Source organism: Lagopus leucura, unplaced genomic scaffold (genome assembly GCF_019238085.1).
Source record: "Lagopus leucura isolate 7727_CA_CO unplaced genomic scaffold, USGS_WTPT01 Super-Scaffold_739, whole genome shotgun sequence".
NCBI lineage: Eukaryota > Metazoa > Chordata > Aves > Galliformes > Phasianidae > Lagopus > Lagopus leucura.
The window spans coordinates 10,055,200-10,078,795 of record NW_024962255.1 but is presented as its reverse complement, the minus strand read 5'-3'; the positions used below and the strand labels follow the sequence as shown (position 1 = coordinate 10,078,795).

Below are 23,596 nucleotides of genomic sequence, written 5' to 3'. Positions count from 1 at the left end.
TGCAACAACTAAGTAGCTTTCAATGGAAATAAAAATAAAAAAAATACAACCAGCAATAGGAACTAAGCGCTGTTTTGGGACTCTGCTACAGGAGCTGTTATATATGTAGAGAGAGAGACCTGACCTTAGTATTTGTCATCTCCCTGAACCTTCGTTGACGTTTTGCCTTTGATCAGTGTCTTGTGGAATAGTACACTTCCAAAGCCACAAGTTGGATTGAATTTGGAGTAAAAGTTGCTGGGACAGACTTTCAGGTCTGGGTTAAACAAATATAGAAAACAAATATATTCTGAGCAGATTTCTCCCTTAATCATTGGTATTCAGGAATGTTTTTTAATGTATATTTTGGCTTTTCTAAGTTCAGTAGTGATTTGGGTAATTATTAAAATGTGGGCTTTTTCTTTTGAATTACATTTGCTCTTTATGTAGTTTCAGCCTTCTGGGAATACGAAGTCATGTTATTTGCTGATTCTTGACAGAAGTTTATACAGAGAGAATAGAAGTAGTTGTTTGTTACGCACTTGAGTTAATACCGCTGGAAAATTTGTTATTGTTAAGTGACCAATTTCTCTGCATCACAGAATTGTAGAGGCTTGAAGGGACCTCTGGAGATTGCCAAGCTCTATCCCTTGCTGAAGCAGTTTCCCTTCAGTAGGTTGCATAAGTTGGCAATCCAGGCAGGTTTTGAATATTTCCAGAGGAGGAGACTTCGCAGCCTCTTTGGGCAGCCTGTTCCAGTGCTCTGTTACCCTCACGTTAAAGAAGTTTTTTGTTGTATTCATGTATAATCAATGCAGTCCTCAAATAAATGTTATGAATGATGTGCCATCCTAGACTAATTTATTAGTGTAAAATTTGGGCAGAAATTGTGTTAACTGCACTGCTTGCACAGCAATGGATTTTTCCATCCTGAAACAGGAACATAAAGCAAATAGTCTGTAGAATTCTGTGACACGGAGATCTTGGCTTAGTGAGAAATAGACTTCTAAGCCCTATGTGGGGAGTGTAAAAATTTATATGAAAGTAAAACACCAGGGCAGTGTACAAGAACTGTACCAATGTGTTTCTGCACTGCTGGTATATAATTTTATTTTTGGGATGTGATGTTGCAGTTTATATGTAGCATACGTAAAAGTATATAACCACAATGTTTCATCCGTTTTGTTTTTCCCATTCAGCATTGTAATACACTACTAACAGTAATAATAGTACTAATAGTAGATAATGTGATGACAGAAATAGTCACAAGAACAGTGAATGTTTTTGTGATGTGAATGTTTAAACGATGGTAAGCTCACACAAAGAGGAGCAAGCCAAATCTGTGGTTGTGTTGCCTGAACTGTTAACAATTGAAAGTGAAGCCTTAAAAAGCACTTCAGTGCAGAGGATAGCCTTTTGAATGCTTTATAGATCAGCCTGTGCCATTGAATAATACAATCCTCATTTTCTTAAATTTGATTTTGCTAGTGAGAACTGTCTAATTCTTTTTTAACAAATAATAATTCGTAACTATTTAATTAGTGACTGAAATAGGCTTTTACAGAATGGTGTGGTAATTCAGTAATTTTTTTTGGGGGGGGAGTGTGCAGTGTTGAGTTGGAAGTTGGGATTTCTAGTTTATTACAGCACTGATGGCAGTAGAGTAAGTTCTTCATAGCTGTTTATGTATTATCTGTCAGAGCTCTTCTGGAGGAGATAGTTTTAAACATGAAAAGTTCTTTTTGACTGCAATGTGAAGAGCAAGCTGCGGTTTAGATGTCTCAAACTCAGTAACCATCCAGGAAGTCATTGGCTTCTCTTGATTGCTTTTCTTCGCTAATATTTCAGCGACTCTGTGAAACCATCACTTGACCATTTAACATGAATTTCATCATTGCTCCAGAGTATTTATTTTCCACTGGCTGTTTGATGCTTGTCAGATAATAACTGTGACCCTTCCTCTGTACTAGTCCTTAAGACATGGCCCCACTTCCCCCCAATAAATTATTGCTTCCAGTCTGCCTCCAAATGACTTCAGATGTGCAGAGCTTGATGTGTTCTTATGTGTAGAATTTTTTCTGCTTACAGATTTCTGTCCCAGGGAGAAGTGCAAGCCTGAAATATTTCTTTTTGTAATATTAGTACATAATAGTTCTAGAGTTACATTATGAACACACAGAGGATCAGAAATTATTTCTTCATTACATACTTGTTGCTTGCTAAACACGTTTTCACTATTGAAATTCAGTGTGCAGTTCAAATGAACTATCTGTGGGAAATTAACCTCTATTCTTCTAGAAGGTTCAAACTGCATCCTGCTCTTTACTCTTTGAGCTAGCACAGGTGGTCTTATTCTTATGATTCTTTGAATCTTTTCGCTTTTTTTATTTTTTCTTTCAAGGTGGCCAGAGTTATTTTTCAATTTGAACTGGAGAGATGTTTTCAAATGCAGTGACTTTTCTTGGTCTGGAAATGGAACTAGGGTAGTGTGTTCCATAAAAGTATGTTAGCAACAAAAAGGCAGTGATTTCTTCCTGCCTAGCTATTGCGGCTACCAGTGGCTGTGTCTTATCGCTTCAATTAATTCCAGCTTTCTAGGTCTCTCTTTTCTGCTGCACCATTTTTAAGCACAGACCATTCAGTACCATTACACATATAAAGAACAAAGCTCAGTTCTTGACTGGAATGCCTAAATGGTGCTGCAGTACATGCATTATGAAAAATAAAGATGTTGCTAGCTCTAGTTATAGCCTTGTAAGGTCAGTGACATTGCAACTATTTTGCATGGGGAAGCATGGATATAGTTAGGTTTTGTTTGTTTGTTTCTTGCTTTTTTAAAAATTTTAGCTGTGTTTTCTTCACCCTGTTAAGTAGAACTTCTGTAGTGAAATCTTCAGTGAAGTTACTGCCGTGATCTGATTCGCTAGGCAGAAATTAAAAAGAACATGATTTCCTGCCATGTTCTTAATCTTTCAAAATAAGCTTCTGCCTTAAGATATGAGTATCATTGCATATATTGGCAATACAGATTTTGGCTGGCAATATAGATGCAATTCTCAGTTTTAATTTAGGAATGGCTTTATCTAGACTTTATAAACTCATTAAGAATTTTTAAAAGTTTCCTTTTGCTAAGCTGTTGCATCTCTTTAAAATACCCAGGAAATAAAGCAAATGCACTGAGAACAAAAACACATTTATTCATTGAAGAAACAGTCCAATGCTTCCTCTACATAGATATTAAAGACATTTGATTTCATTTAAAAAAGAAAGCTTAATGTTTTTAAATTTAATTAAGTGTCAAGAAAACATAGTTTTTAAAAAAAACCCAAAGCAAAACCCATATGTATAATATTCAAATATTTTCTAAATAATACATTTTAGTATTTTGTATACTATAGGTTTTTTCCAATTTGTTGTTCAGTTTTCATTTGTACAGAAATTAACATGCAAAGTAAATCTGAACTTACACAGAATTTGCTTAAGATGTCTGCATATGTAACTCCAAATAATAAAAAGAGAAGTCCGTGTTAGAATGGCTTCCTGCAGTCTGAAATCCACAGTCAGTTTTTCAAAATTTCAAAATGTCTTTGATATTCTCCATTTCTTTATTTAAAAAAGAAAAAAAGTAGTCACATATTGTTAGAAGATGGTATAATCTTAGTGAATGGTCTGTTTCTGAACATAATTTCACATTGAAATAAATGGAGACCTCCACTCAAATCTGTAGCATGTATGGCCCAAGGATTATTTGTACGATGTTAGTTCTTCGTATCTATAACGGAGTTGAAGTATGAAGGCATTATTATAAGCAGCTTTTACTGCTCAGAAGAAGTGATATTACATGTGGGAGCTGCTTTAGCTCATGGGGCTGTAACAGGGCTAAAATGTTCTTATGAACATTGCCTCTGATCTAGCAGTTACAGATGTACACAAGAATCAGTCCGTGCAGGAATGGTGGAAACATGGTTAAATGGGACAGTAAAATCAAGATCAGCAAATGTAATAGAATGAACCTTTTTTTTTTTTTCCTGTTGTCAAGACTATAAAATCCATCTTCTTTGTAGTATTAGTTTTGCTTCTGCAGCTTCATTCAATTTTTCTCTTATTGAAGAACTGGATACAGAGCTAAAGGCTGAAATAATAAGTCTTCTGTAACACTCTCCAGTGCCCTACTTACACACAGAGGAGCTTTGGTCCTAGATCCAATAACTGGGCATTTCTGTGGGTGTTGTGTGGGTGCTGGCTGAACGTGAAGCAACATGGTACAAGAATTTATGAGACACAATGGAGTTCATCTCTGCCAGTCTGTAAAATAGAAGGATATGCCCAAATATGGGTGTTGGGGATGAATTGTGCAAGATGCTGATAATCTGACAACCCTACAGATGTTTTGAACATTCAGATTGTCCTGAAGACTCCTTAGCTTCTGCTCTGGTTCCACTGAGAAAACTTGCTCTTTTAAAATTTGATTGAGAATTTATTGGATGAAGAAAGTGTAACTTAAAACAAGAGCAAACTGTTTAGAAAAAAGAGCAACTGTACGTCACACCTATGTGCTAGCATCATATCTACCATATCCCTGACTTGACAGTACTTTATGATTTTCTTCCAAATAATGTAAGCCTAAATGCATTAATTTCATTACCTGTCACAGCTAAGTTCTGTAGAAACCTCTGGTTTTGCTCCACACTTGCAATTGCTTGAACACATCAAGGACACACTCTTGTATGCAACTCTGAAGCATTTATTTAAGGTGAAATGAAAAGAGATACATTCCTGAACATTTGGGCATTTGTTTCTTCCTTTTGTATGCACTTAATGTACTTTAAAACTGATGTTAGCACTATTTTTCCATAGAGAATGACTTTGGATCAAAAAATAAAAAATATCAACTTTAATCAAGAAAAAAATATAAAATAGAATTTTGAGGCTCAAAGTAAACATAGTCGCCATACTATTTCTAATACAAATAACAGTGAATCACTCATTCAATATTTAACAATTAAAAATTAATTAGGTCTTACTAATAATTTTGTATGGAGACACTGTCTTGAAATGAATGTTTTTTTTAACCTTGTAGCAGTAAGAGCACAGTTCTTTTAGTAACTCTGATTTCAGATTTGTTTCTTCGCAATATCTGTTACTGTAAACAGTTGCAATTGGCAACTGCTTAGACATTATGAAAGAGGCTGCAGGCTCGATTTTTATAATTTAGATTGTGTGCTCTCCTCTTCACACTAGTGTACGGGAATCATTCAGTAGGTATGTTCCATTGTCTGCATGCAAACAAATTATCTCAGTCTAGCTGTTTTAAGGCGAGAAGTCTATTGGTATTAATGCAAACTGTTACATGAAGCTGTTGAGGACTGTGTCTGCACCAAGGTGGGCCAAAAATTTAAAGCAAAGATAATCCTTCTGCTTTTTAGAATCACAGAAAAGAAGTTATTTCTGCCATTCTTTGAAATGTATTGTGCATCTGGTCACATACAAAAACAGGACTGGAAGGGAATAAGAAATTAAGTAAACCTACAAGCATCTGAATCAGAAAAATGATCTGCTACTGAGAATTTACAAAAATGAATATTTCTGTATCTCATTGATACAATGTTATGTTTCACAGTGTTGTGATTTAATGGACTTTTGGAAGATAATAGCTAACACTGATTCCAGTAAATGCTCTAACATTGATTTTTATTGTTGCAGGAGCCTGCCCTAAATAAGAGAATGAAATATCATGTTAGTGTGAAATCAAATCAGCTATTCAATTGAACAAAAACAATGACAAGTCAAGCTGTTCAGGAAGAGAGCACAACTGCATAGCGTGTAGTGCCTCTTGACACAGTATGATACCCTCATGGCACATGAACTCTAACAACATCAAGTTTTGTGACAACTCAGTGTTGTCTCTACTGCTTACACAAGCAATTTTTCCCATTGGCTTTTCCATCAGTCAACAATATAAGCATCATTTTTGCATCTTCTTAATGATGAGCACATTAGTACTGCTAATTAACAGCATTTACATCCATTCACTAAGCTTTGTTTACACACTCATTGTCTAGGCTCAGAATATGCAAAGGACAAATGTTCTGTAGCAATTAAAAAGCAAAAGTTAATGACTACAGACTATTTACTTGAGATCAGATTCTGATTTTATTTATGTCAGATGCACTGAAAGTAATTTCTCTGACTTACACATTATGTAGGGAAGTGTGATGGATAAAAATTCGATCCTTCTGCAAATAAATACTGCCAAAGAGAGAATATTTATAGTTCAGGTGACAGATTTTGGTGATGCACTCTGTAGCCTACTTTGCTGTGAATCTGCAGGGTCCTCTTATTTAATGACTTAGAATTAATCTTTCTTATACAGATTTCTGGGAAAAGCAGTAGCTTTTGTCTGCCTCAACAACAAGAACAAAAAGTACGTTTAGAAAAAATGTAGCACTTATCCTTCAGCTTGTCTGCTCAAATTATAATTATGTAAGTCATGAGAGATGTTATCTGTGCTCTCTGTCTTTTGGTTTGTGCCAACTTTTTGGACATGATGTCTGAAATGTGAGAATCACTACTAATGTCAGTAATATTCAGAGGTATGATTCTAGAACTGGTAACCAAGTATTTGCAAATAATAGGTACTATTTTTTTAAACTATGTAAAAAATATCAGATAGCATGCTTACCCTTCTTGCTAGAATTGCGTAGTGGGATATACCACAGCCCAAAGGAGAAGCTTGTGCCTGCTTGATTTCTTAGTTTCTACTCAGTCAATAGGAAACTTTATCCATACAGGACATTCAGACAGGCAGAGGAAAGTAAAATAATGTAGGACATTATAGGATGACTCAGGTTGGAAGGAACCTCAGGAAATCATCCAACCCCTTAAAGCTAGGTAAGGGGCCCACTGTTGTATTCTAAAGAGGAAAAGAGCTTGACTAACAAAGTCTGAGGAATGATAGCCAATTTTGAATACTTTGGGTCAAAATCCAGTTTTCAGTTCTGACATGAAGTAGTGAAAAGACTGGAATTAGATCTTTCATGTCTTTCTTTCTTAATTTCCTCTCATCCTTCCCAACAGCACTGAATTAAATAAAATCCAATAACTTTCTTTGGATTATTTTCTCAAGAGTATTTACAAACATGGGAATTTTTTAATTATTATTTTACTATTTTTTTTTAAACCAACTTTGACTTACTGAGCCATCCTGAAAACAAGTGAAGATTAGAGGAATAAGGGTTTCTCTATTCCAGAGGCCCACAGTTTGTCTTACACTGAGCACCTCGTAACTGAAATCCACTTGAGTTAACATACTGCTTTTCATACCAATTAGTCGTATCTTACTTGCTGGAAAGGAGATACAACATCAGCAACAACTGGCATTTCTCCTTTCTCACTGAAGTAACTGTTTCTGGTATTGTCTATCAGGATAAGAATATGTTTTAGCTTCCTGATCTGCTCAGTCTGGGGTGAATCATAACTGAGATTTCTAACAAAAGCAGGGAAGTTATAATGGTGAGTTTATATTATGGTGGTTTTGTGATGTGCGTTGTGGTACTCACACAGGAAATGGAATAGTACAGTATATTCACTTCCCATGAATCTTCAGGGAACCAAGAGTCAGTGATATCATTAAGTTGCTTTTGTAGGAAATCAGGAATGAAAGGCTTTCTCTTTCTCAAGTCTCTGTCCATATCCAGTATCCTTCTGCTCTTAAGATAATTCCTCATTGTTTTCTTTGCATTTGTAAGTTAAGTTACACTTTTAACTTTGCAAGAAGTCCAAATAGGATCTAACCCAATAGTATCTGTTAATTTTTCTTTTCATTTTTCATCTTTTAATTTTACTTGTCCAAAGAAGAGGGATAACAGTAACTTAAAGAGGCAAGAAATAATCTTAGATACTCACAGATTCTAAATGCTGTACAACTGTGCAGATGCTAAATGTATTTAAATCAATTAAGTGTTCTTAACACCTTCTGTTGCATCTTCATTAGATTCTTATATACTCCTATTATTTATAATAGAATTTAAGTCCATAGATTTTTGTCTATTAATGAAATTTTCTGTCTTAATAGTAGAAGCCATACTTGTCATTGTTTCCTAAATATTGATGAAATTGCTGATTTCCAGCAGATCATAATTCCTTTTCAGTTAGAGGAAAAAATGAGGTATGTGGTAGATACTTTTCTTTCAGTCACATTAAAAATGGGAAGAAAGAGACTGATATTTGAAAACTCTGAAGTTACAAGCTTGGTATGAGTTTATGTTCAAAAGCAGAGAATTGCTACCAGTGTAAGGAAAAAAAAAAATAAAATACAAAGCACATCTGGAAAATAGTTTCAGCTATGAGTTCTACAGAACATGCTTCAGACTACAGGAAGATTAGTGTCCTATGTTAGAGCCCTGGGCACATGTCCTATACCTTACTTTATGGTCATTATACCATGAGTACACAGTTCATGGAGTATACACACGCACACAAATATAAATATATAAGGTATACAGCTGTACCTACATGGAATTCTATACTTATCTAGACTTGAGTTCAGCAATTATAAGATTATCTGGCTTAATCATATATAAAAATGAGTTACATCTTTTTCCTTGTACTTGTGCTTTGTGATTATCTGGCTTTTTTTTTTTTTTTTAATTTTTAGAATTACATTCAAAGTCATGTTGTTTACCCTCATTCAGGATTATTGTTATTGTAATATCAGTGTTTTCACTGGGCAGTATTCCAGCAAAACATCATCAATCCTTAATGTAGCTTGCTACAGGAGGGTAGCTTTAATTCTAGCAGTAGAAGTGGTATTGGCTTTTAAGTGCTGAAAACTATGTTTACTATGTAATTCTTAGCAAACTACACAGTACTGAATTTATTGCACAACACTCCATACCACAATTATCCTGCAGAAAAATACTATGCAGAAGTCTTGTATATGTTACTTGCAAAATCTGCAGCAGCAGTACACTTAATTACAAAGAGGTTGCTTGTAAACCTTGAGCATCTTGACTTGTACCTCTTTATTTTTTTCAGTTCTAGTATTTCTGCAAGTGTAACTGGAACCATTGTTCATCTGCCCGTTTCAAAGTTCATCGCTTTCCACCATCTTTTGAGTTGGGGATGAAAACAACACAGGGCTTTCAGTAGCTGGGAAGCCAGAATACATGTCGAGTCCTTGGCCAGTAAGGTTTGCATACCGGCTACTCCCAGGTCGAAGCTTTATTTGTTGTGGAATTTGATGATGCCACTGAGCTGAAGCAACAAAAACAGAACAGGCTGCATAAACCTCTGAATAAATTAGCAATGAAACAACAGAAGTCAATGTGCACAACTGCTAAGTCTAAGTTCCTTCCAACATCCTCGAAGGGAACACAGCAGTTTGTTCCCTGTCTTAGAGTCTGTTCCTTCAAATATTGCCATCTGTATAGTTTACATTGAGTACTTTTATTAAAATATTAATAGACAAATTTCCACCCCTTTTCAATTCAATAGGAACGTTTACATGAAATTCAGTAAGTCCACAAATGAACCATTTAATCTGTAAGCTTTCCCCAAGCTCTTGCAAGCAAAAGAAAAGACACATTACAGCATGAGCAGAGATAAACAAACGGGAAGTAACTATCATTCTGTACTATTCCATCCCTTGGAGGACTTTTCTTTCTGGCTTTTCTTCTGGTGGTATTTATTTTTGAAATCAATACTCTCACTATTGTACTTCATTCTTTACAAACAGAACTGTAAATACTAGAGCACACCTTCACTTGAAATAGCATGAAGAAAAGTACTTTCTGTCATTCTGGCATACAAGACATGTAGACTCTTAAGAAAATACAGCTGGAATCAGGACACATTTCTGACTCCTCCCCCCCCCTTTTTTCTTTTTTTTGGCTTTTAGTGTTCATCCTTCATATAAAACCTTAGCTTCTGTCTCCCCACAATTAGACACCTGGGGAATTACTTTTCATTCTGTATGTTTGTTTTTGAATCAATCTCTGCTCAGCTCTCTTGATTATTGAATTACTGTTGTTTGTGTCACCACAAGATGGCAGAAAACGTACAGAGATGCGCTGATGACCTACGGTTATCCCTGATAAGTTTTATTATTCCACTTTTTTTTTTTTTTTTTTTTAATAAAAAAGCAAGATTGAAAACTATTTTTGAGGGCATGGATATAACCCTGTCTTCTTTTTATTTTTACTGCTTAAGTAATCAAAGTTTTTTTTTGTTGATGTATACAAATTACCTTAGCTAGTATATGCATCTTGCATAGATACAGAGAAGTTAAATATTGTGCCATAGTTCTTGAACTAGGCTTAAGCGTTCTGAGTCTTCAATCAGCACATTATCATCTTAGCTAGCTTGCATTACTTAGGCTCCCTGAAAGAAGGGGCTTTTAAATGTGCAATTTGTTATTCTTTCTCAGCTCAGTGCAGAAGCACTACTATTTGCCTCTAAAGGAACAGAGGTAAGGTTTAATCTGAATACACATTTATTGTACTTCTATGTGTCTATGGAAGGTGGAAAGCAGAAGTAAAAAATATTGTACAACGTTTCTCCTGTCCCACATCAGTTGAATGGCAAGTAATCTCATAATTTAACTGCATTGCTCTATCTCCTCCTGGTGGCCATGTTAAAATGGAGCCATGCAGTGATAGCGTAATGTCTAATCCATGGCAAAACTGGGAACATAAGAGCAAAGAATTAGTTGAGAGCTAGGACTGTCACTGAAAATAAATTCTGATTTATTTACTAGCCAGTACTTACCATATATGTCAAGTCTAGCAGTACAAGAGACAATACCAGCTTCGTTTTTTGCAGACAAGGTATACCAGCCAGCATCTGCTTTCCTGGCAGGCTGAATCAGAAGGCAGACATACCCTGTTGTATCTTGGTGCATGCTGGGAAAACAAGTTTTTTAGGCTTAGAATTTGTCAGGAGCATGTCATCTCTGAGATTTTGCAATGTGTATATCCGCTATGAAATAAAAAAATCACAACTTCTGTTCCTAAAGAACAGACTGTGACCTTTACACTCAATAGACTTCCAGGATAGCCCCAGACAATAATCTGAGCAGCTGAAATCTATTCTTGCTCCTTTCAGCTGTGAAAAGCCATGGTGTTTTTATTCTGTATGTGCTAATATTGGAATTGCTTATTGAATTCCAGTGAAATAAGCCCCAGCAAAGCTGCTGGTGAGTCATACTGTATCTTTTTTTCAAGCACAGAATCTAGAAGAATAACATTTGTACAAAGTTGTGGTATTTTCACAACAGTAATCAGAGCTAGTCAAATTTCCTCATGGCACCCTTTTCCATTCCAAGAGAAATGCCTGAAAGGCAAAATCTTGAAGATTAATTTGGACAACATTCAGAGTGAAATTTGTTTCATTATTGCCTCTTTTTCATTTGCTCTTAAGCAGACTGTGACTTTTTGGCCACAGTTCTCAGGAAAAAATAACATTTGATAATATATCAGAGAACTGAGGTTCCTCTGTTCTCCAGGCTGTGGTTGGTTGTTTTATCAGTTCAAATGTTTCCCTTGATATAAGGGAAGAAGTGGGAGATAAGCACATCAGCATGTTTGAAATTGGAGGATGTTTTGAAATTTGATATTATGCTTTCATGTAAACTGGAATGAAATGCCAAAATACAAAATTTCAGGTAAAGAGGACAATTTGTGCATTAGGCAGCTCCTAATAACAGGAACATTCAGCCTCTGCTATCAGCACTACATAATTTGCTTTATGCTAAGACAGAGTAGTACAGAAACTCATGAGTGTCTATATCTTAATACAAAAGAAGGTCTTTTGGATCCATAGAATCATTAAGGTTGGAAAAGTCCTCTAAGATCATCTAGTCTAACTGTCAACCCATCACCACCATTCCCACTAACCCATGTCCCTGTATGGGAACTGCTGAGTCACGGCCTGAACCTCTGATTGATCACCTGAGGTGAGCCTTGAGTCAGCCAGAGGAGCACAGGTGAAGGCAATTCACCTGTGCTACCGGAAGGGGTGGAGCCAGGCTCCACCCCTCCTGGACCTATTTAAGAGCTGGCTACCAGAGGGGAAGGATCTCTTCTGGAGATCCTCCTCTTTGATATCTTCTAGTGAGCTCAACCCAAGGGTAAGCTCTTCTACTTATTCTCTTTTGTGATCCTTGTTTGCTTTTGCCTTACTCTTTTGATTATATTGCAATTATAACATCTTGGTTATACAGTCCCTAAGCATGACATCTACGTGCTTCTTGAACCTCCAGGGATAGTGACTAGCACTTCCCTGAGCAGCCTATTCCAATATTTGACCACTCTCGTGGAAAGAATTTTTTCCTAATATCCAACCTGAACCTTCCCTGGCATAACTTGAGGCCATTACCTCTCATCCCGTTGCTGTTACCTGAGAGAAGAAACCAACTCCCTTGTCACAACCTCCTTTCAGGGCGTTGTAGAGAGCAATAAGGTCTGATCTGAACCTCTTTCCTCTCCAGACTAAACAATCCCAGTTCCTTCAGCCGCTCCCCATAAGGCATATGCTCCACACCCTTCATACCTTCGTTGCCCTTCTCTGGATACACTCCAGCACCTCAACGTCTTTCTTGTAGTGAGGAGCCCAAAACTCACTGGAAGATTGGATCAAGTAAACTTTCCTGTCACAACAAATGCTGCTGCTGAGTCAGCTTTCTTTGCAGAGAGACTGCAAGCTACATATGTGAAAATGTAGTGCTTTTTGTAGTTGATAGCAAACGGTCAATGTCTGCATAAGATCAGTAGTTGGAGCCAACTAAAATCATATTTGTGCTGAAGTATCAACCATTTTAAGCAAACAAACAATTTTTTTAATCACAGCTGCAAACACTAATAAGTTTTTTGAAAAATAAAAAATATCAATGTATTTGAATGGAAGAGCTGAACCTGATCACTGTTGCATCTTTTAAGAGAGGATCAAAGCCTTTGCCTGTGTTTGTGACCAAGCTTTGTTATCGACTTCCATATCTGATGTGCTAAGCTCTCAGTTATTCCATGCTGTGTAGCATTCATACCATAATCTAATTGTTGAGTTTGAATTCATTTATATTTAGAGCTTAACTGGGGAAAAAATAGTTTAGAGAGCAAAGAAGCTGCTAAAGCCCATGAAAAAATACTGTAATAAATTCAATAACAAGATATTTATCACGCCTGTGGCCCAAAAGGCTTATTGCTACCCTCTGAGGCATTGGCACATTATGCTCCATGCCTTTTTCTGTACCAAGGACATAGCTCTTCATGTCACACAGTGAAGCCAGCATTTTAAAACGTTATGTGGGAGAAATAGTTTTAAGAAGAGCAACACCTGTTTCAGTAAAAAGCTGTGTGATAAAAACAGTTGGTCTGGCTACAAGAAACTTCAATTATGGATATGCTGTTACAGTACCTCATTCTCTCTCTGTTTGATGGGATGGTTTCATTATCCTTCTTCCAGTAAAACACAGGAGGTGGCATTCCCACAACCCTGCACTCTAATCTGACTGGGTACCCTTCAGGAACACCACAGTTCTGAAGCTTCTCCAAAAACATGGGCGCTTTTTTTACTTCCTTCGCTGGAAAAAGAAACAGAACTAGTGAACAATAGATACTGTATTCTGATTCTGATTGTCATTGAACAATGTAGAAGAACGAAATAAAAAACTGTGGTAGTGAAATAGGCTGCAATTTTTTTAATGCGATAGTGGAAGGAAAGTGAAAAGCCATGACTGTAGGCTCTGTAAGAGAACATATAACAAGTAACATGCAGAGCTGTTGTTCATTAAAGAATGTATGCATGTATGTAGGCATTGGGTCTAAACCTACTACCATAGCAGGAAATTAATGCCCAATCTATTGATTTCAATAGCTTACACCTTGCAAGGCTTTATTATAGAAAAACACTCAAATTTGAATTTCTATTATTCAAATATACTGTTAAAATCAATGAAACTGGAAAAGGCATCTAGAAGACTATACATATTTTATGAATTCAGATTCCTGGCATTTTCTGTGATGAAAATTAAGAATGTTATTTTTCCAAGGGAAAAGAAGTAAAGTAATGAAGATTCAGAATTCTTACAGGCCTCTGCTAGTAATAGGAATGTATCTACCAGGTCCATTTGCCTCCTGCAGCTGTAACACTGCTGTTTAACAGCTCCACTATAAGTGAATTAACTATTTTTTTATACTTTTAGGTAGATAGATTAGGCAGGGGATTTCTGAAAATAACAGCAGTACTGCGAGTAGTTTTCCAATGATTCTTACCTACAACAGTCAGCTCCAGACTAAATGAATTTTGTCCTGTTTTATTAGTGGCAAGGCAAGTATAAGTTCCAGCATCATTTTGTGAGAGAGGATCAATAAGCAAAGAGTGAACTCCAGTCTCTCTGACCAGCATCTTGTGGGTACCGTCTGGTAGCACAGGTTTGCCATTCAGAAGCCACGTCAGGTCTGGCGTTGGTAATCCACTCACCTAACAGGCAATGAAATAAATAGAGGCAAATGTCAAACTGGCATATTTTATTAAGTTAATGGGTGAGCTTGAATTCAGATGCAATCTGAATAATGCGTCAGCTTCTGTTTTTTGCTGATTAGTTCCAAAAAGGATAAAAGCGAAAAACAAATCTCAGGAGAAACATACATTAAAATGCCCATATTTTTCTTAGTCAGAAAGGACAAAACTTGATTATATAATCAGATTCCATCCTAAGCATATGCTACTTTTTTGGTTGTAGTTGATGATTGTAAATCAAACCCACTCATTTTAACAGACATTAAAAAGTATTTTATACAAATGTCTTTGTATTTCATAATTTTTGGTGAAAAATATAGGTTATTTGTAGCTGTTAAGCTGCATGCTTTGTAACAAAATGAAGCATTTTAGAAAGTAGACTGTATTATACTTTTCAAGATCTTTCTAACAGATAAAAGTACTTGCTCATGTCCAAAATATTTATTTGCATACAATACTCTACAAACTAAGAAAAGAAGGAAGTGGAATTTGCCTGAACGAGAACTGCTTTCTTCCAGGTCTGTGCAATACCAGACATGCTTTAAGGCTTCACAAGCTCTGCCTGGATAGCAGAGCTAAGAATAGCTAAATTCTTTGGCACGTTCCCTGGCAAACTTCACATTATAAATTAAGTAGTAATTGACCTTATTCATCTTCAGGGAAGTATTAACATCTGTTCTATAGCTTCTACTCTCTTCAGAGTAGGAGACATTTTGGAGCTTCAAAGAGGTCAGGGTCAGCACTACCAGCACCTTCTTGTTTGTGCTACTGGGATATAGAGGACCTACCAATCTGTGTTGGAGCAGACAAATTTCTTTATACTGCTTAATAAGTGGATGCTCATTATGCACACTGTAACCTGTGACAACTCTGTTATGTGGGGATTTGAATATGTAAATTGGGATGTTTCAAGCTAGGGAAGCATAAAATGAACTGGGCTTTGTTCCCTCTTTTTCAGGAGTATTAATCTTCAGTCTAATGCAATGGGAACACTATTTTGAACAGAACACAATCTGCTGAACACTCTTTTCTTGTGAATTTACGTTATTATGGATTAAGTTCAAGAATCTGGAAATAAAGACAAAGGACATAGTGAACAAATCTAGCAGTCTGAACAACCCCCTAACTGAACCTTTGTTTTTTGGGGATTGTATTCTTTGCGTTCTTCATACCATATAGCATGTACTGAAAAGAAATCCCCTGAATCAGTTCAGAGAGAATGGCAATAAGACATAATTTTAAACTTGGAAGTATTAAAACTTTAACATAAAGTGATCATGCTAGCAATAAAAATACTTAACAATACACATATAGAAGCAGGGATAAAAAAAATAAAAAAGAACAGAGAGTAGAGTTAATACCTTACAATCCAGCCTGCAAAGTCGCCCTTCATGTGCTACCATGTCACCTGGAGCCTGTAGAAAGTAGGGTCTGAAAAAGCGTTCTTGAACTGCTTCTTTGTCTCCTCCTTCTGGCACCCGGGAACGTGCTCTACAACACAAAAACTGTGTGTATACATTTGGAAGCCAAATCCTTTTTTAATGTTGAATAAAGAAGAAAATTGTAGAAGAGTATGAAGATAGCTTGAGCTAAATTAAAGGGCAGACAGAAATGCATAGATTGCATTAGAGAGATTATCAAATGAACTATATCATATAGTATCATTGGGTTTCCAAGCTGCTCTTTCTTTCTTTTTGCCTTTTTTGGCTGAATTTCATCTTTCTAATCCAACCCTTTCCTCTAACTCCAGTGCAACAAGTGAAATAATAGCTTACCCCACTGTTTGAAGATGACCTTCAAAAACGTTACTTTCTAGAACTGAGATACTGGGAGGGAAATGCTGCCATTATTTTCACACTTGGGTTGAGAAATGAAATAGAACGTGTTGAGATATAGCTGCCACTTATTTTGAATGCCTTTACCTGTGAGGCTGAAGTGTTGATAGTCGGCCCCGAACAGGGATACTCTGAACCATCAAGTGGCCTGAACAACTTACTCTTCCCTGCAAATCACATTGGAAAAAGAATTAATAGTTGGTTAATAGTTCATTCAATTGTAAAGCACAAATATTTAATATTTACAATGCATTAGAATTTATTTTTGTTATGTGCAAAGTAAGTATAATTGCTTTTTAGAAGCAAGTTCTATCAACGTGCGTTGGACTGCAGATAAGGCAGGGGTCCCTTTGTCTGCTTAGAGTGATGTGTTCCTCCAACTCTTCAAGGCTGCAACAATACATTTAGCAACAACTCTATGTAAATCAGCTGTAGTGGAAATGCTAAGTCACGGCTTGAGCCAGTGATTGAGCACCTGGTGGGAAGGCAGGGCCAACCCAGGGGAGCTGAGGTGCATGCAGTCCACCTGAGTAACCTGAGAACAGATGGAGCCAGGATCCACTGCTTCCCAGACTTCATTTAAGGGTTTGCAGTGGAGGTGGGGGGGGGTACCTTGATAGAGATCCCTGTGTACCTGAGGCTTTCTAGTGGTAAGGAGCTTGTTTCCTTTATTTCTGTGCCCGAAGCTGCTGCATTTGAGCATATCCTTACTGCAGCCTAGAACTTTGCTACAGTGCTATCATTGCTGTGCTTTCTATCACAGCATTACACCAGCTTCAGTAGCATCTGTCCCTACTCGTTTGTTCCTGCTGCTGTATTTCCACAGGTACTGTCTGATACTGACTTTGTACTAGTGTAATTTTTTTTGTCTGTGCAGCCATGTGGAAACTGAGGAATAGTTGGGTGGAAGTATAATTCAGAATTCAGGGGAAAACTTCAACTGGAAGAAGCTGCCTGATGTAGTTGTCTGTACTACTAAATAGCAAGCTGAACTAGCACAGAGTGAAGGGGAGTAGTTTGGAGCAGAAGACTATTTGCAGTTCCATATTTTTGCAGCCTAGATAAAGAATAGTTGTTTAGTAAGGATTTCAGACTTGATTTTATTTGTTTTTCCTTGCTCTACCCTTTCTGCCTGAAACATTATGACTGCCTTGTCACCATATCTCAAAAGATATCTGAATGCAATGGCAGGGTGAGGATGTCAGAAGTAGGACAGGAGTTACTATGTGAAGAAATGCCGTTAGTGATTGAAGAATCTGAAAAATCTGAATTTTGATATGGTCGCCACTCAGACTAGATGGCCTGATTTATGCTCCTAACATATACACAAAGCAAGTGTTTTTAAAGGAGGAAAATAAAATGCCTTACTTGTGGGTTTGCAGCCATAATAGTATAGTTGCCATCGTCATCATTAGTAGAAGCTTCAATATGTAAAGAACATGTTCCATCTTCTTCTCTGCTCATTTTGAAATGCGTGTTTTTCTTTGAAATCTGCTTGCCATCCTTGAACCAGTATATCTGATGAGGGGAAAAAACAGTGGCTTATGCTTGCTCTGAAGTGAAATAGTGACCGTAGCAACAGATTAAAAACATGACAGGATCTTGCCAGTTGCTTGTACAAATTTTAGAATCTTTAAAAAAACTTACAGATGGGTCACAATGTGAAATAAAATGATTCCAGGCTGAACTGAGAAAGTTGTATGGCTCCTTCATACAGCTGGGATTGTCAGGCTCTTTTGGTTACCTCAGATCAGCTCTCATCTTTTCAAGAAGTTTTTTTTTGTTTTTATGACATTGTCTTGAAGTAATGTGGTTGTGATGCAGTCCATACAGTGCATCCAGGCTCAGGAGCAGGTATTGCTACTTTAGCAGTTTGGGGGAAATAACTTGCGTTAGAGCTCTCTTCACAGAAATATGTTCTTCCCAGTGCAACTTTCCAGAGATGTGCAGGAAATATCAGGTGGTTGTTTTTTTTTTTTTTTTTTTATGTATTCCTTTACTGCTAATGTTGAGAATGACTTACCTTGGGAACAGGTATCCCAACAATTTTGCAAGTGAATGTGATAGGAGATCCTTCCGTGACCCGGAAATGCTTGAGTCTCTTGTCAAAGATGGGCGCTATGTATTTGCCTGTAGGGATTTCCTCATGCTGAATTTCATCATCTGATTCATCCACAGGGGTACGTTCAAGGCGAAATTCTATTTCATTCATCAGCCTCTGCTCAAAACTTGAAATCCTGTATTCCTGCAGAGTGAGAGGCATAGCATCTGAACAAGATGAGTCATGTTATGTGGTATTTTCAGTCATTTGCACTTTTGGATTAACGATAAATGGGTGAAAATAAAAAAGCCTACAAAACTAAGACTTCTGAAAAAGTCTGAATTTATTCTGCAGACGTGGATTCTCACTGCACTTGGAGTCTGCGAAATTTAACTAATGAAACTAAGTATATTCTAAGGCAGTAAAAAAAAAAAAAAAATCATTTCTCAAAATTCCCAAGAAAAGTCTAAATAGTTTTACACCATTGATCAAAAAAAGAACTTTGAAACAGAATTTTTAAGGAACTCAAAAATTAGTCACCTGCTAGTTATTTAAATGAATACTGCTACGTATTTCAATTGAGAGCTAAATAAGGCATAGCATACCTACTAAAAGAGAAAGCTGGCAAAAATGTCAAATGTTTTTGGAGTACTTTACCTTCAGGATAAAACCTGACAAGTTCCTAACTGCTGTAGCAGAGAAAGCAAAACGTAAGCCCGTAAACCCTTAGAGCACTGAATAGATAGGACACTAGTATATCTCTATATAAATGACTTCTTACAGATAGTTTTTTGTTATTATGAGCATCTTCCATAATCCCTTGATGTCATCTAGACACTCTCATTCTTAGCAGCACTGTTCTGCACTAGAAGGTCTCATGTCAAGACCAAGAAATATTTGATTAAATGTGTTGCTATGACATTAATCTTCACATTAACTACCAGGTTCAGTTTGTAATACCATACCTGTGTTTATCCTGGGCATTGTGAAGCACTACAGATAGACCTGAATGGACTTGTGTGGGAGCAGATGTTTCTTAGTTACACTAACACAGACAGCTGCGAGAATATCTTACTTAAGTCATTAAAAAAAATAAAAAATAAAATCTGTGTGAATGTGTAAGACATTCACGACAGAGTGGAAGTCAGCCAGTAGGTGGTACCATCCACTTTCTTGGTAGGCTTTGTTTGCTTTGTGGGCAGATCAGCTGCTGCTGGTCAGCAAATGATTTGAAACAATTAAGTTTCAAATGTTGATCTTTTTTTGTTTGTTTCACACAGCGTGGCTCAAAAAATCACTTTAATAGATCAAATTTTGATATCAGTCAAGACAGTAAAAATCTGATTTCTGTTCAACCAATACGATCATTTTTCCCTTTAGATAGCAAGAGCCAGTTATAGTGTTCTAAGGGGAAAGTTAAGCAATCAGTCTTTTAGCCTTGATACTAAGAAAAGCTCTGCATGTTTTCAGGAATCAAGTAAGAATCTGGGAGTGACTCCTATGTTTTAAGAAGCATCTTGGTCACCAGAAGGTACTGCAGCCATATTTTGATTCTAGTCTCCCATAAACTAAGTAATTCAGATGTAAATTTTGTGGCAGCCAATGTACTGGAAAACATATTTGGAGGCTTTTTCCCTTCCACTCCCTTGAGAACTTTTAAATATATTCCTTGACATTGCTCATGCACTCCTTAGCAGCAGAGAGCAAAGTCTGTGGAAAAAAAATTTCTTCTGAGAGAGGATATTTTTTTTCCCTGGGTCAGCCAATAGGACCTATTGACTCTATATATAATAGAATCTAAGAACAAAATTATTTTCAGTGCTTTCACATGCTGTGTGGCCTTTGGAAATGTGTATGCTAATTAAGGACTAATTAAGCTAGATGTAATCTCTTTCTTTCCCTTCAACCAATGATCAGTCACATGATAAAATATAGCAGGTGTGGTAGCCTACCTGTTTAAATGTGTTAGTTCTTTTTATGTAAAGAACCTTTAACAATTGTGTAACTATTTCTGGATATTGCTGATATGATAGCATAATTATATCAGAAATGCTGTCTGGCTTTATGTTTCTAACTTGTTATGTCTAGAACTTTGGTACTGCTAAGTACTTTTCAAGGGCAACAGGGCTGATGAACAGGAGGTGAGGTAACCCACAAATCTGTCACCTCAGAAACTAGACACGGTAAATCCATGGTGACTTTACACTCTTATAAGGCCTCTGAGCTCAGATTAGAACAAAATGAATGAAGATTTAAAAGTATTAAAAATAAGGAAGAAATTATTGATGATAAGGCACTGAAACAGGTTGTCTCCATCAACACTGGGCTCTTCTCACTGGCTTCTGCATCTTTGTCTATGGAAGCCACAAGAGTGATTATCTTTTCATGCAGATGAAAAGACAGTTTCTGGCCTGGGAATTATATGGGCTGACTGCATGTGTTTGGACTGCCTGTTTTAAGGACTTATAATCAAGGGCATATATAACATTTTTTATTGTAAAATATTAGGATTCTTGCAGTGTATTATATTTATACTTCGCTCTTAGTCTTTTAAATGTGTTGATAGTGTGCATACATATGTTTGTATGTTTTCACATAAACCAACAAGGCTAAATTAACACTGCTGTTTAAAATTTTAACACCAGCATACATAGATCAAAACAGTTACATTAAACTTCCTTTAAAGAACAGAAATCCCTGAAATAAGGAGAAATGCATACGGAACATAATCTTCATAATTTTTTTCATAGGTGATAGATTTCCTTCTAGGATTATCAAGGACAGAATATGCCTGTTAATACGGCTTTCTGAAGAACTGTTTTCATCACATAAGCCATAAAACTATTTCTGAATATGTTTACATAAGCGTAGTAGGGCAAAGTGTGCTGATGTGATTTACACAAGTGTTTTGTCAAGTGAACAAGAACAGAACAAATCAATTTGGTCAGTGGGTACGTTGTTAATACTGGGCTAGAGTTCAGCATACTGAAGAGACTAAGGGAATGAGTACAAAGGTTCCAGCTCTGCTTCTGGGTCAAAAACATAGAGAGCCAGCTACATTTTGGCAACTTCTGTGAAATGTAAAGATGTTGCGGTCAAGTAATCGTGGAAATTACTACTGATGTAAAGGTTAGAGAAGTTTTATTGAATGATGATTCAGATACACTATATAAAGGTTTTATTCTGATTACCACTCATTGCCAATTCCATACAAGTTCCCCAGTTCAATCTCAGTGTTGTAACTTATATTAGATTGGCTTTTTGGCAGAATTATTCTAAATCCAGTTAACAATTTGTCTAAGAAGCTGGCATATATTGCATCTTAGTGTCTGTTTCCAAGCTGTAACAACTTGGCTTTAAAGTCTTTTGACTGAAGTCTCCTTTTTAGTTTGGGTTCCCTCTATGTCTTCCCCCATACCACTGCCCTGGAAGTCAGGATAAAAAACAGCTAATCACTGATCATTATCACTCAAGCAATTTATTACTTGGAAATGATTTATTTTGGTCTTCTTACATGGCACAGAGCACAAATGTCATAGTATCCACATGTGAATATGAATACTTGAAGAGTCTAGCTATTCATCTGTGGTACACAGACAATTGTCAAAATACAGATCAGCTCAAAGTGATTGAACAAGATGAAAACAGAAGAAAAGGCAAATTAAGTTTATTTCTCCAACTGCCACAAGCTTATCAGCTTGAGAGCATGAGCAGCTCAAGATTCCTCCCCTAGGTGATGAGTTCTTCAAGCCAGGATCCTTACCAGAAATGAAAGTATCTGTACTTTGTTGATTAGATCAAGGTCTCAAGAAGCCATCTGCAAGTGATTGTTTAAGTACTCACTGCTATGATTATTGGGAGTTTAAGCCTATTAATACCAGGGTCTCATAATTTCTTTGGGTTCTTAAATCCCTTTTCATTTCTAGTTTAGAGCAAACAAGCTTCAATAAGGATTCCATGGGACTTAATTCCCACCTATAGTCCAAAATTACCTGCATTTGCTGTCTTCAGTATATGATGGGTATATTTTTGAGCAGGATTTTTGGAATGCTTGAATTAAGTATAATTATTATGCTCCAAGGAACAGACTTCTTTGTGATTCTTGAGACCTTTCTGATGCTGACTTAGTATGGGAACTACAAGGAAATGATTCTGTGTTGTAGTGTTAGTGGTGATGTGGTCTGTGTGATCAACTAGGTTCTGCATACAGTTTTAGAGGCCATGCTATTTAATGATCTAAAAATTTTTGGACAAACCCTGTATACATTCAACTCTCAAATTAATTGTGAAGTATTCATTAGCAGAAGTAAAGAATATACATATGGTGGCTGGGAATAATGGCATTATTTTCTAAACAGCTATAGCTTTACTCTTTGCCCTAGAAGTAAGGCAGTCTGGGTCTTACATAACACACCAAAGAGCAGTGCCACGTGATGTTCTTCACAGGAAATGACATAGATATGTGGGCACAACTTAATATTCTTTTTCTGGGGAAAAAATGGTTTAAAAGAGGCATAATACTTTAGTCTTTATTTTTGCACAACTAATTCCTTTAATTTTATCATTGTACAGAATGCTGAGGTTTATTTTACCTCCATTTTCTATTGTATATTACTTGTGTAGCAAATTTTAAAGGAGATGATGTCATTCATTTCTAGGATTTGTCCACAAAGCATAATTTCCTCTTTTTGTCCCACTTGTGTGAAGACTAAATGTCTTTAACCAGCCATTTAGAATGATCACTTTTCATTACAGATCTATATATTTTTTTCAATTTGCCAAAATGTCCTAAAATTGTCTGCCCCTTTCTTCCCATGCTTAGTCTTGTTTTTACGTGGTATATTCCGATTGAATGTTGTGAAGATACCTTATTTGCAAGGAAGGTGAAAGGCTCAATGGACTAGAGTGAAAATTTGGGGAAGTGCACATTATAGTGGCTGTGCTCCTTGCTCATCAAATAGCACAGTGGCCTGGATGCTCACTGATCTTATGAGTCTTGGATGTTTTGTTTCAAACTTGGTTCCCAAGAGGAACCTCTAAGCTCTGTTCTATTAAGGCATTATGGAGGTAGAGATGAATGGACGGGGAAGTTATTGCTCTCTTTGTGCATAAATACTGAAATAACCACTGGAGCAAGGAGAAGAATCCAGGTATTTGTCCTAGTTCCTTAGGCAGGAGAGTCTTCTTTCTCTCCATGTCCCTCTTTGTATCTGTATTTTTTTTCTCC

General features: G+C 36.6%; 1 protein-coding gene across 3 annotated transcripts in view; it reads right to left on the bottom strand.

Annotated features, from left to right (window-relative positions):
- Positions 1-4,702: 4,702 nt before the first annotated feature.
- The window catches only part of MYPN (myopalladin), a 69,609-nt gene continuing 50,715 nt past the window's right edge, over positions 4,703-23,596 (bottom strand). For all 3 annotated transcript variants that reach the window (XM_042862867.1, XM_042862866.1, XM_042862868.1), the window contains 8 exons: positions 18,352-18,573; positions 17,697-17,846; positions 16,416-16,495; positions 15,855-15,984; positions 14,247-14,454; positions 13,390-13,555; positions 10,747-10,880; positions 4,703-9,234 (listed from right to left, as the gene is read on the bottom strand). In XM_042862867.1, coding sequence (XP_042718801.1) covers positions 9,065-9,234; positions 10,747-10,880; positions 13,390-13,555; positions 14,247-14,454; positions 15,855-15,984; positions 16,416-16,495; positions 17,697-17,846; positions 18,352-18,573 — 1,260 coding nt within the window. In that variant the 3' untranslated portion in view covers positions 4,703-9,064. The remainder of the gene's footprint in view (positions 9,235-10,746; positions 10,881-13,389; positions 13,556-14,246; positions 14,455-15,854; positions 15,985-16,415; positions 16,496-17,696; positions 17,847-18,351; positions 18,574-23,596) is intronic.